The 14036-nt window shown below is 31.0% G+C and overlaps 2 protein-coding genes across 5 annotated transcripts in view; both read left to right on the top strand.

The window, feature by feature from the left end:
* LOC135125816 (uncharacterized) overlaps positions 1-14036 on the top strand; it is a 261385-nt gene that overhangs the window by 169358 nt on the left and 77991 nt on the right. The gene's annotated exons all lie outside the window — the stretch shown is intronic.
* LOC135125642 (cytochrome P450 6A1-like) lies at positions 3207-4921 on the top strand. The gene is made up of 3 exons (XM_064051292.1): positions 3207-4294; positions 4344-4595; positions 4645-4921. The coding sequence occupies exons 1-3, from the start codon at positions 3220-3222 to the stop codon at positions 4806-4808; spliced, it is 1491 nt and encodes a 496-aa protein (XP_063907362.1). The 5' UTR covers positions 3207-3219; the 3' UTR covers positions 4809-4921.

Here is a 14036-nt window from a genome sequence, read left to right as displayed (position 1 = left end):
TCCATTTTTCGAAATTGGTTTTTTGCTTTTTCGTTTTCTTAATTTTTCACTCTCTTAACTTCGCAATTTTTGGATTTCTTTCAGTTCTAGGATGTTTGGAAATTTTTAGTATTGGGATTCTTCGACTTTTCGATTTTTCGACTTCTAGATTTTTTACTTTTTGGATTTTCAGTTTTTCCTTTCTTAAATTTAAATTTTTCAGTTTTTCCACTGCCTAAAATTTTGATTTCTCAATTTTTCAACTTTTCGGTACTTTAATTTTTTAATTTTTAAATTCTAGATTTTTTGATTTCCCGATTTTTCAGTTCTTCTATATTTCAGTTTTTTTAATTTTCCGAATTTTTAAATTTTCGATTATCCAATTTTTTTTTTAAATATTTCGATTTTTCAATTATTTGATTTCTCAATTTTTTTATATTTCTTCCAGTTTTGGCATTTTTCAATTTTTCTATTGTTAATTTTTTTTATATTTTTTAGTTTTTCAATATTTCAGCATTTCGATTCTTGGATTTTTCGATTTTTTGACTTGTGGATTTTTAATGCCTTGATTTTGTACATTTTGAATTTTAAATTTTTCGTTCCTTAAACTTTAAGTTTTTTAATTTTTCGACTGTTTTATACTTTGATTTTCAATTTTTCAACTTTTCGATATTTTATTTTTTAAGTTTTAAAATTCTGGATGTTTCGTTTCCTCGAGCTTTCTTTGTTATTTTTTTGTATATTTCACTTTTACAATTTTCCGACTTTTCGATTTTTCAATTTTTTGATGTCTCGGTTTATCGGACATTTCGATTATTCGATTTCTCGGTTTATCAATTTTTCAATTTTTACCTTTTCGATTTTTCGATTTTGGCCTATTTCGGTTTTTGATTTTCCATTGATTTTTCAATTTCTCAGTGTCTCAGTTTTTGAATTTTTCGATGTTAAGATTTTTCAATTTCTCGGTTTTTCGATTTTTTATTTTTTGCTTCCAATTTTTCGATATCTCGATTTTTCAGTTATCAATTGTTTTATTTTTCAATTTTACGATTTTAGAATTCAGTTAGTGGATTTTAAACCATTAGCATTTATTCGATGTTTCAATTTTTCGACTTCTGATTTTTCAAGTTATCTACATTTAATTTTTATTTTTTTTGATCTCTTAAGTTACAGTTTTTGGATCTCATAATTTTGAAGATTTCATCTTTTTTCGGTTTTACAGTTTTTGAGTTTTCCAAATTTTTATTTCAATTCGTTTTTTATTCTTTCCAATTTTTCGATTTTTAGATTTCTCGATTTTGAGTTTTTCAATGTTTCGATTCTTCGGTTCTTCAGTTTGTCAGTGTTCTACTTTTTCGATTTTGCAATTCTTCGTTTTTTCAGTTTTTTGAATTTTGTATCTTTTCCGATTTTTTAGTTTCTCGAATTTTAATTTTTTAAACTGAACAATCAAAAATGAAAAAACGAAAAAGTATAAATATATATATATCTTTCGGCTTTTGGATTTCTCGATTTTTCTATTTTTCGATTTCCCGATGTTTCATTTTTACGATTTCTCAATTTTCCTCCTCTTCCATTTTACGATTTTTAAATATTTCGAATTTTCAATTTTTCACTATTTTGACGCTTATAAATTTTCTGTTTTTCGGTTTTTCAGTTTTTGATATTTTAAGTTTTCGATTTTTCTAAATCACGTTTCTGCTTGTTCGATTTCTAAATTTTTTACTTAATTTTTTTAGCTTTTCGATATTTCCCCCTTGGGATTTTTCAGTATTGCGATTCGACTTTTCGATTTTTCGACTTGGATTTTTTACGTTTTAAATTTTCAGTTTTCCGTTTTCTAAATATATATTTTTCAGTTTTTCGACTGTTAATATTTTGATTTCTCAATTTTTCAACTTTTCGATACTTTAATTTTTCAGTTTCTAAATTCTAGATTTTTTTATTTCCCAATTTGTCAGTTTTTCTATATTTCAGTTTTCAATTTTCCGAATTTTTAAATTTTCGATTTTCCAAATTTTTCTTTTTTAAAATATTCCGATTCTTCAATTTTTCGATTCTTTAATTTTTCTCATGTTTTTTAATTTTTCGATATTTCAGTTTTGAGATATTTCAGCGTTTCGATTCTTCGACTTTACGATTTTTTGACTTTTAAAATTCTGGAGTTTTCGTTTCCTCGAGCTTTCTTTTTTCTTATATTTTAATTTTTCAATTTTCCGAATTTTTAAATTTTCGTCTTTTCGATTATGGCAATAGTTTTGATGCAATCTGGATCAACCAGCAGATATAGAGGTTTCGTAAAGACATAAATTCCTCCATGTGGCCATCCCTTTCTCTTCATGTCTTTATACAGTTGAGTAAATATTAATCCGGGTTACTAAATTTTTCGACTTCTTGACTTTTCGACTCATCTGTTTCTCGATCGTTTGATTTTCGATTTCTCGGTTTTTTGAGTTTTCGATATTTTGATTTTTCAATGTTCTAAATTTCAGATTTTTCGATTTCTCGATTCTTTTTCAGTTCTTCAATATTTCCATTTTTCCATTCTTTGATTTTTGGATTATTCAGTTTTGCGGTTTTACGATATTTTTATGTTTCGATTTCTTGCTTTCTTGAGTTTTCGATGTTAAAAATTTTTCGACTTTCCGATTTTTATATTTCTATTCCACTAGTACTACTAATTTAGGAAGGTTTGCTAGTATTAAACACAAGTAAAGAATAGAGTCGACATTGGCGTGGGCGCGCTCTAGTCTGTAGATAAAACAAGTTTTTAGGCGACGTAATGTATAGATACGTTAATTTGTGATAACACTGTATGTATGGAACTTTATGTTACTGCGAAATAGTCAGTCAACAAGGATTCTTTTTCATCGCAACGAACCAATAAAAATCACTACTACTTATACAAAAAATAAATATTGAAACATTATCCATAAAATATCTAACTATTTAGAAATATTAAAAACTTTAAAGATAAATAAAAATGTATATCCTGAAATGGCTTGTAACAAATATACATATACCATGCTACGGTTAAAATTGCTGGTCATTAAATTATGTACAAACACTATCTTTATTGTTTTTTTATCTACTAAGTAAATGTTTTTAGACGTAAAATATAACTGAACTAAGTTTATATTCAATGTAAATTATAAGTCAAACCATGTAAGCAACATTTCTAAATAAATACAACTCCAACCTAGTTTCAAACACATTTCATAGTGTTGGTGAAGCGTCGTAATGTTAATTCTAACAGTGTTGGTTGTAAAATTTTTGACTGGCATAGCAGCATTTGCCTTCTTCAAATGGAAATTCACTTACTGGAAACGTAAAAACATGCCTTTTATCCAGCCACAGTTCCCCTTCGGAAACGTACCGAATCCTTTCACGGTAAAACAAGCACCCGGATTAATATTTACTCAACTGTATAAAGAGATGAAGAGAAAGGGATGGCCACATGGAGGAATTTATGTCTTCACGAAACCTCTATATCTGCTGGTTGATCCAGATTGCATCAAAACTATTATGACAAAAGATTTTGAATATTTCAACAGTCGCGGAATTTACTACAACGAAAAAGACGATCCTGTAAGTGCTCATGTTCTTCATGTAGGTGGTACCAAATGGAAGACACTTCGATCTAAACTAAATCCCACTTTTACCGCTAGTAAAGTGAAAATATTTTTCCCAATTATGGTAAATCGTGCAGAAAAGTTGTTGAAAAAGCTATGGGCGGTCTATCACCAGAGTGCAACTTTAGATTCCTATAACACTATGTCGTGTTTCACGATTGATATTTTAGGATCGTGTGCTTTTGGTCTTGATTGTAAGGCACTCGAAGACGACAGCTCGGTGTTCACAAAAAGTATAATGAAGTGTGTGGAGCTATCAAAATTACGAGTACTGACGATCCTTATGGCTTCAGTATTTCCAAAAGCTGCGAGAAATTTTAAAGTTAGACACTATCCTAAAGATATAGGTGATTTTTTTATAAATTTCGTAACAAACGTCGTTAAACAAAGACAAGAAAACGTCTGCACTCGTCAAGATTTCATGCAACAGTTAATCGATTTGAAAAATCACAATGCAGAAACGCTAAGCACAGAAGAAATGGCCGCTCAGTGTTTAATATTCTTTTTAGCGGGATTTGAAACTTCAAGTATTACCATGACATTTGCTCTTTATGAATTATCAAAACAACAAAAATTTCAAGACAGAGTGCGACAAGAAATCACTCAAGTTCTTGCTGAATATAATAATGAAATTAGCTACGAAATGATTACGGATTTAAAATATCTGAACCAAGTAATCGATGGTAGGTTGTTTTATGCTTATAAATATAAGTCTTATGTTTTCTGTTCAAGAAACTTTTAGAAAGTATCCAGCGGTGCTCTACCTAACAAGGAAATGCAGTAAAACTTATTGTGAGCCTAATAAAAATATCGTTATAGAGAAGGGAACGCTCGTTTTAATACCTTTGCATGGAATACATCATGATGAGGAGTATTATCCTGAACCGGAAAAATTTGATCCTGAGCGCTTTAACGACACCAATAAAAAAGCTAGACATCATTATAAGCATCTTCCTTTCGGTGCAGGGCCGAGAATGTGTATAGGTATGTTTAAAACAGAGTTTTGGCTAGATAATACACTAATTTTCTCTAGGCCAACGTCTCGCTTTGTTGCAAGTAAAACTGGGTTTATTTATGATGTTGAGAAATTTCAAATTTTCACTTAATGAAAGAACGGAGGAACCTGTAAAACTTACTATGAACTCTACCATAGTCAAACCAGAGGGCGAAATATGGCTAGATATTTGTCCAGCATAAGACAATATTTGAATATTTTCGTAATAATCATGTGAGAGAGAAATGATAGAAAGATAGAAAATATAAATAAAAAAAAATTATCCTATAATAAAGATGTAGCGGAGACACATATAGTGTAGCAATAATGACTTAATTAATTCTTAAAGAAATCAATTTATATGGATTCTTACTCCACCAGCAAATATTTTTTTAACTTTTGTTTTTATGAATAAAATTTCTAAAACTTAGATAACATTTTATTAGATTAGCGAGTTGATCCGGGCGGTCATCGTCGCTGTATATTTATAAGAAAACCAATTCCTGCTCTAGTGGGCCATGACGTCTACGTCTACCGTTTCAATTACACTGCTAACGTACGCGTCATGGCCAACTAGAGCAGAAATTTAAAATATTACACAGTATGGTTTATATTCTCACTTTAAAAACTGTGTGTAGTTGCATCTTAATATACATTTATTTCTGTATCTGTTTTTGGCTTAATGTTGATGTCATTATATACTTATCAAAATTTTTGCATCCTTACATATAAATGATAAGTGATAAAATTCCGAATTTTGCAATAATCAGACTAGTAAGTTGCGTGAAAACAGTAAGCTTTTAGTAATATCTAACAGTGTTTGTTTGTCGAGAGTAGAATTTAATTTAAGAGATTCGTGTATCACAACTTTTAAAAGATAATACTTAAAGTATAATTTCTCAAGTCACCGTCAAATTTGCGCTCTAAATCAGGGATAAGCTCATCCAGGATTAATATTAAACCTGCTTTGACTTTCTCAAAATACTTTAAAAGTAAGCCAAGGAATGCAGTTGCTTTTATTATTAATTTTGAAATTAAAGTTTTATCGCAGTAACACGATTCGTTTTTCATCTAGAGCCCGTGTCACGAGTCCATAAACATTTTACATCGACTAGTATCGGGAAAGTACATAGAATAGAATTGTCAATTGGTCATGTTAGGAAAACTCACTACGCCACAAGTGTAGGATTATATTATTGTATATTTTTAAATTATTTTAATATAGGAACTTCTGAGAAGACGTTATCAAATTATTGGCTTTCGTTTGATCATCATACATGATATTCTTAATGCATATACAAAATTTGACAACCATCGGTCCAGTAGTTTTTAGGAGATTAGTGTCCGATTAAGATAGACACAGACGATAAACGAGAAACAGATGGAAAAAGAAAATCTGTTTTGTTGTACTCTAGGGGTCATGAAACGTCAAGAAAACGTGAAGGAAATTTCCTGCAAACCTTTCTTGGCTTATGCTAGAGAAGACGAAAAATATTTTAACAAAAAATTTTCACAGTTAACGTTGTAAAAGATATTTAGTTCAGAACCTAAAACGTACTTCTAAAATCTAATCTACTAGAAACGAAAGAAATGTTATCAGATAAAGTTTAACAAAAAAGGCATCGAAATTAATGTTACTAGTTACTTATTATCACGAAACGTATACATTTACAGTTTGTTTAAAAAAAATAAAATTATAGCTTTTATCTACACAAAACGATGTAATAAATAAAAATTTAAGTAATATTTTTAACCTTGTTAAGCAAATTTAGCACCGCAATTTAAATGTAAAAAAAACACTATTTATTTTTTTAAACTTTAAAACATGTCTCGTAAATCTAAGTTTTTTTAATAAAAAAAGTGACCTTCTACGTAATACTGATTAACGGAGGGAACTTGTTGCGTATTTAGCAGTTTAGATATTTTTTATATTATTCTTTATTTCACTGAAATGTCATAATCCTGCTGACGTAATTTTTTTCTCTTGAATCAGGTCTTGATTTAGTGTGTTTTCTGTTGATTGAATCGGAATGTTGGTGTTTGGAGAATTCTTACAATCAACTTCTGGATCCAAGGTAGTGCCAAAACCTGTTTCAGTGTTGATATTCATTTTCTTTTCCACATTACAGGAACGAAGTTGATTGTAATGACGCTTAATTACATAACCATCATCTAGTTCTACTAAATAGTGTAAATTACCAATACATTTTGTAATTATTCCATACTTCCATAATTCATGTCTTGAATAATTTCTGGATTGAACTCTATCACCCACTTGAAAATGTTTCTCGAAACTCGATTTGTTTTTCTTTTTTGCTGATTCAGTTGGACTCATAAAATCTAACTTGGATTGTACATTTCTTTCAAAAAAGAGTTCAGAAGGTGTCTGTCCAGAAGATAACGGAGTAACTTGATACCATAGGAAGAAATTTTCGCGTGTAAGTCACCGGGTTCATTCATTATGCATTTAAATTTTGTTTTAAGTGTTTGACAGTATCGTTCTGCATGACCATTTGATCTGCTTGATTTGAAGATGGTTGCATTGCCACTAACTAATATTTCTGGTAATCCATACTGGCCAAAGATTTCTCGTAAATGATACATGGTGCTCGCTGATGTACGAGAATTTTTAACCATAATTACTTAAGGCCATTTGGATTTGGCATCAACAAGAATAAGAAAATGATGGTTGTAAAATGGGCCTGCATAATCCACGTGTACACGTTGCCAATTCTTTTCTGGTATTTCCCATTGATTAATTGATGCCTTTGTAGGATTTTTCTTAACATCGCAACAAGCTTGACAACTTTAACAATATTTTCGATGTCAGAATCGATGCCTTTCCAGTAGCAATAATAGTTTTTTGCTAGATACTTCATTTTAACCATTCCTAGGTGTGTTGATGAAGTTCTTGTAGAAAAATGTGTTGTATTTTTTTTGGAATTACCACACCTCTAAATATTATTCCATCGTGCAGTGAAAATTCTAGATCTCTTCTGGTTCCATTTAGAATTTCTTTCTTCATTTTACACAATTCCGGATCTGCTCTTGTTTCTGTATTTAACACGTATTCATCATCAGTTTTTTCTTCTTCTTTTGGTGATAATTTCAATGGACTTTTGGAGAAATAATCAACATTTACGTGTTCACTGGATTTTGACATTCCATGGAATAATTGAAACCGGATAAAAATTGTGCATATCTTAACATTCTGGTTGCAGATAAGGCTGGAAGTTGTTTTTGAGGGTTTAAAATAATACTCAGTGGTTTATTATTCACAATTAGAATAAATTTCCTTCCCTAAATATAATGAAAAAATCTTTTGAAACTCCGATAAATGGCTGTTGCTTCTTTATCTATTTGACTATAACTACGTTCAGCTTTTGTCAACGACCTGGATGCAAAAGGAACTGGTTTTTCAGATCCGTCTGGAAAACGATGTGACAAAACATCTGAAAGTCCATATGGGCTGGTGTCTGTGGCAAGTGCTATGTCTAAATCAGGTGTAAAAGACATGAGAACTCGTTCACTGGCTATTTCAGCTTTGATTTTTTTGAACGCTGTTTCACATTCGACTGACCATTTAAAATTTGTGTCTTTTCTTAACAGACGGTTTAAAGGATATAATATGCTGGATGCACTGGGAATAAATTTTGTACATATAATACATCACCATTTCAAGAAAACGTTGAAGTTCTTCGAAAGAGTTCGGCCTTGGTGCTTCTATGGTCGCTTTGATTTTAACTTCAGATTTTTCGAGTCCTTTTTTTGAAACGACATGACCCAAATATTGAATTCTCTTCTTGAAAAATTGACATTTTTGTCGATTTAGATGCAAATTATATTTATGTAATCGTTCAAGAACTTTAATTAAACGAAATTTGCAGTCTTCAATAGAAAAACCTTGAACCATTATATCATCAAAATACGCTGGGGTACCTTCTAAATCGTGAACAATTTGATCGATGACTTTATGAAATTCATTTGGAGCCGTTTTGATACCAAAGAAGTGACGTTTTCAGTCTAATGTCACCATTCTTCTTCGGCACAATAACCAAAGGTGTTCTCCACTCAGAGTGATCAGTTTTCTTAATAGTACCTTGATTTTCTAAGTCATCTAATTCCTATTCAATTTTCTCTTGGAGAGCGTATCGAATTAGGCGAGGCTTTATAAAAATTGGTTGTGCATTAGCTCGAAGAGATAAAGAGCATTGATAGTTTGGAATTTCACCAACTTTTGGTTGAAAAATGTCGCTAAATTGATTTTTTTTTCTGACATTGATAGTTGACAAGTAGAAAGAGAATAAAAGTCATGATTACTTATCTGTAGGTTTCGAATCCATCTTCTTCCCATAATGGATGTACCATAATCCATTATGTTCCGCCCAAGTCATCTGTTGATGATTATATCTCATTATTTAATTTGCTCGGTAATCTTGCTGATTTATGGAATGATCGTGTGGTTATCATAGGTGACTTTAACATTGCTGAATATCATATTGGTTTAGAGAACAATATTGTTGGTAATAACAAGTTGTCTGCCCTAAGCACTTTTTTAAATCTTAATAACTATTGTCAGTTTAATACTATTATGAACACTAATGGCAGACTTTTAGATTTGATTCTTTCTAACTATGAGTGCTCTCTTAATGGTTGTCATGATTATCTTTTGCCAGAAGACAGTCATCATCCTTCTCTGGTAATTACCATAGATACTCATCAAGGAAAAAGTGAGATTTTAGGTAATTCTGAAATATTAGTTAAACGGTGGAACTTTCGGAAAGCTGATTATCCCAACCTTTATCACCATCTTGGGCAAATTAATTGGTCGTTTTTAAATGGAGTTAATGATCCGAATACTGCATGTACTTTATTCTACAATAAACTTATTAACATCCTTGATATTTATGTGCCCAAGACTCGTAACATTCGTCATAGCCCCTTCCCGCCTTGGTTCACATTTGACATTATTAATAAAATCAAATTTAAATGGAAACTTTGGTCTAGGTATAAACGAAGTAAAAGTTTAGAGGATCTTTTGAATTTCAAATCTGTACGTTCAGAAATAAAACGTGATGTCAAAATTGCCTATCGTGATTACATCTGCGATTTGGAAAATAACATAAAAGCCAATCCTAATAAATTCTGGACACATATAAGCAGACTTAAAAAACAAGGGGGTATACCGTCCCAAATGAGTTATAATAACAAGGTACTCTGTAATCCTGCAGATATAGTAAATGCATTTGCAACCCATTTTAGTTCAGGTTACACTGACTGTAAAGCCACAAATTTGAATGAATTCGTATGTGAGTCTTACAATGTTCTTATACAATTCAACACGATAAGTGAAGCAGATGTGTTTAAAGCGCTAAAAAAAATTAAGTGTAACTTAACGAGTGGTCACGATAATATTCCGGGTTTTTTATTATCTGATTGTGCTTCGGTGCTTTCTCATCCCTTATCAGTCATCTTTAATTTAATAATAAATTCTGCCATCTTTCCCGATATCTGGAAACATTCTATTATTTCTCCAATTTTTAAGAAAGGGAGTAGAAATACAATTGAAAATTACAGGCCCATTTCGCTAATTTGTAACTTTGCCAAAGTTTTTGAATTTGTTTTACATAAATTTTTGTTATTTAATGTTCGTAGTAAAATATCTGATTGTCAACATGGATTTGTAAGTAACCGTTCCACCATATCTAACCTCTGTGTATTCACACAGTTTGTTTCAGAAAGCTTTGATGCTATGCTTCAGGTTGACGTGGCCTATACTGATTTTTCCAAGGCCTTCGACAAACTTAATCATGATATTTTGCTGGTTAAATTAAGTAATTTTGGGTTTTCTGCTTCATTACTTTCATTGTTTAAATCGTATTTATCCAATAGGACTCAGTGCGTTAAATATAATGGTCATGTGTCAGATAGTATTTCTGTCTTGTCTGGAGTGCCTCAGGGTTCGGTTCTTGGACCTCTTTTGTTCGTGATTTACATAAATGAGATCGGAAAGAGTATTAGTTCAAACATTCTTATGTACGCGGATGATTTAAAAATTTTTAGAACTGTTTCGAGTATTAATGACTGCCGGATGTTACAAGATGATCTGCAGAAATTTCTATGTTGGAGCAATTGTAACTTTCTCCCGGTAAATTTTGACAAATGCTTTATTATGTCATTTACTAACAAAAATATCCAAACCTTGTATCCCTATGATCTCAATAATACCATTTTGACTAGAGTTGATTCTTTCTGTGATTTGGGAGTCACTTTTGATTCCAAACTCTCTTTTGTAAATCACATAAATAATATATGTGCCAATGCTCTCAAATCACTCGGTTTTATACTAAGATGTGGCAGTAGTTTTAGTGACTTTGATTGTTTGAAAATTTTATATTTTGCTTATGTGCGATCTAAGCTTGAATATGCAAGTGTTGTTTGGTCTCCATTTTCTCGGATTCATATAGACACATTGGAGAAGATTCAACGACGTTTTTTGAAGTACTTAGCTTTTAGGGCGGATGGTGTTTATCCACCAAGGGGTTCGTCCCATATTACTCTTTTAAATAAATTTGGGTTTAGAGATTTACATTGCAGACGGACTATTGCATCGTTGAATTTTTTAAAAAAGTTGGTTCATTTTCATATTGATTGTCCGGATCTTTTGAGTCGATTATATTTGCTTGTCCCCAGATTGTCATCTCGTTCTCATGATTGCTTCTATTTGCCTACTCCTCGCTTAAACGTTGTAAAACACTCACCTATATACGAGATGTGTACTTTATACAATTCGGAACAGAATGCATTTGATATATTTAAATAGATAGGTTTTTTTTTCTTTGTATATGTAGCTACATTCAGTCTGTTTAACTTTGCCTTCGTGGGTTCAGCTGTTGGTCATATATTTTGCTAAGGTGGTCAGTAATTGGGCTATTGCCTGTTGACCATCACTGACATAATAATAATAATAATAATAATAATAATAATAATCAGAAACGAAAAATAAATCTTCCATGAACTCCTTCTTTTTATATGTAACAGGTATTCGTATGTAACCCAGAGGTTTAAATATTTGTTTTGTACAGGAACGAAATTGAATGTCTTCAAAGTACAAACATTACTTTAATATTCAATGCATCGAAGATTTTCTTTGAAATGATGCTAACTGGACTGCCGGTATCACACTCAAATTTAACTGGTTTGCCAAGAATTTGTACTGTAATGAACATTCTTGGTTCATAAGCTGACGAAGAAGTATTGAAGATGTCGATAATATTATTTATTTGAAATTCTTCATCAACAGAGGAGCTTGAACTGATATCGACGTTTCTGACAGTTTGTTGATTTTTTTGAAGTAATGTAGAATTACATAGTTTATTTGTGTGCCCTTTTTTTCGACAGAAATTACAGTAAAGTTTTTCTTTGAAGCGACAGTTGTCAGTTTGATGATTCTTTTTCCACAATGTAAGCATAATCCGGATAGACCCAATTCTTGTAAATGTATGCTTCGACCTGTTATTTTTGAAGATTTTTGATGTGAAGATCTGTTTTGATTATATTTTGATGCTGATTGTCCTTTAGTAAAACCAATTTTATGAACATTATTTGACGCATGTGATGAGTTGTTATAAACTTCTCGATTTTGAATTCGTGAACCTTCGATTGCCAATGCAGTTTCTAACGCTTTATCAAAGAAGACATTTACTAATTGGAAAATTCTTTCTCTAATACTGGAATCTTGCAGTCCTCGGATAAACTGAGCTCGTAGTAACATGTCGATCACAGATTTCGAACAAGTAAAACAAGGAGGTTCTTTTTCTTTACATTCCGTTTTGGATTCACAATTTTTAATTAATTCTTTCAATCCTGCAACGAATGTAGAAATTGATTCACCTGGTTGTTGAACTCTTGAAAAGAATTTATGTTATTCAGCTAAAACATTTTTCTTCGGTACAAGATGATTTCTTAGAAGATCCATTAATTCTTGGTAGGTTTTTGTAGCTGGTAGTTCTGGAGAGGTCAAACTTGCAAGCAATTTGTAATATCTGTTGCCCAAACAATTTATTAATACCATAACTTTGGTATCACTAGTTTCTTTGTCGTTTTTATCCAAAACTCTTAATTTGAAAAAATTTTCGAGTCTTTGACTGTAACTCTCAAAATTTTCAACGCTTTCATCAAATCCGTCGAAAGTTATAGCCGGGGTCTGTAAAACTTTTTATATTATTCTTTATTTCATTGAAATGTCATAATTGAAAATTATTCTAAACATAATAATAATAACATCTTTTGCTTTTTAACATTGTAACTTGATTAATATATACATAACAGAAGTTGTTTTTAATTTTATGTACTGTGCTAACTAGACTCCGGCGTAAATAAGTTAGAACTAGGCAGATACCCCCACTACAACTACTATGCACTGCACATCATAAGCGTTCGAGTTACGGCATGCCAACCCGGTCAACCAAATACTGGTGTTTATCCATTATTTGTATATAAGAATTACTATACACGCTACCAACAAGTGGATGATGGAAATATATTCGCAAATCTGTCAGAATTATTGCTGAAAATTGCTTGTTCTTTTGGTTCAAGATTGACATCAAATTCGTCTCATACATTTTGTAAGTGATTATTAGTGGCAATAATTTATTTATTTTAAATACACTATTTGATTGTGTTCGATTTGTATGAATTACTGAATAATTTGTTATTTAATTTTATTTGTTGTCTTACGAACTCTTTATTTCTTTTTACTCTTATTGTGACACGTGTTTCGAGCTATACAGTATAGTGACCATCGTCAGGTTTCACATGAACTGAAACTAAAGTTAATGTTATTTTAACAAAATGTAAACAGGCCTTTCGTTTCCTTTGGAAAAAATTGTACTTGCGAATTGGAATAGTTAAAAATATAATTATTTACCGTTTATATAAAACACTTACATATAAGTATGTATATTATGTCGTTGTTGTTGTTGACATGTGACAAAATGTAATAATAGAGACATTACCTTATTGCAGCACAAATATAATTTAATGGACTAAAATACCAATTTAAAAATTATATACCATTAAACTTCGATCGGTTCAATATCAACATTTGCCTCAAAAGCGATTACCTCAATTGATACGAGAGATTACCTTTATTAACACTTAAACTTCTATGGAGCGCTTAATTACATGTATTAAAAATGTACAAACTGCTCAAAGTTTCAAAAAATTCTTAGCTCCACCTCAAAGTTAAATTAGAAGCGTCATTTCAAGACCGAAAACTTGAGAAGTTTGTTTAATAATAATATACATGACAGAGTTCATACACCACGAACGTGCTTTCGAAAATATTAGTAAGCATGTACCCTGAATAAAATAAATTAGTGAAAATTACAGTGTGGGAAGCAAAGTAAACGCAGAGTGATTACCTCTGG

Source organism: Zophobas morio, unplaced genomic scaffold (genome assembly GCF_036711695.1).
Source record: "Zophobas morio isolate AGI-343-1 ecotype UQ-CSIRO unplaced genomic scaffold, CSIRO_AGI_Zmor_V1 ptg000009l, whole genome shotgun sequence".
Classification (NCBI taxonomy): Eukaryota; Metazoa; Arthropoda; class Insecta; order Coleoptera; family Tenebrionidae; genus Zophobas; species Zophobas morio.
Note: the sequence above shows the minus strand (reverse complement) of the source record. Positions and strands in the feature narration are given on the sequence as shown.

Coding starts and splice junctions, on each gene's coding strand:
- LOC135125642 (XM_064051292.1), top strand. CDS start 3,220: ATGTTAATTCTAACAGTGTTGGTTGTAAAATTTTTGACTGGCATAGCA. Junction 4,295..4,343: donor TCTGAACCAAGTAATCGATG/GTAGGTTGTTTT, acceptor TTTCTGTTCAAG/AAACTTTTAGAAAGTATCCA. Junction 4,596..4,644: donor AGGGCCGAGAATGTGTATAG/GTATGTTTAAAA, acceptor AATTTTCTCTAG/GCCAACGTCTCGCTTTGTTG.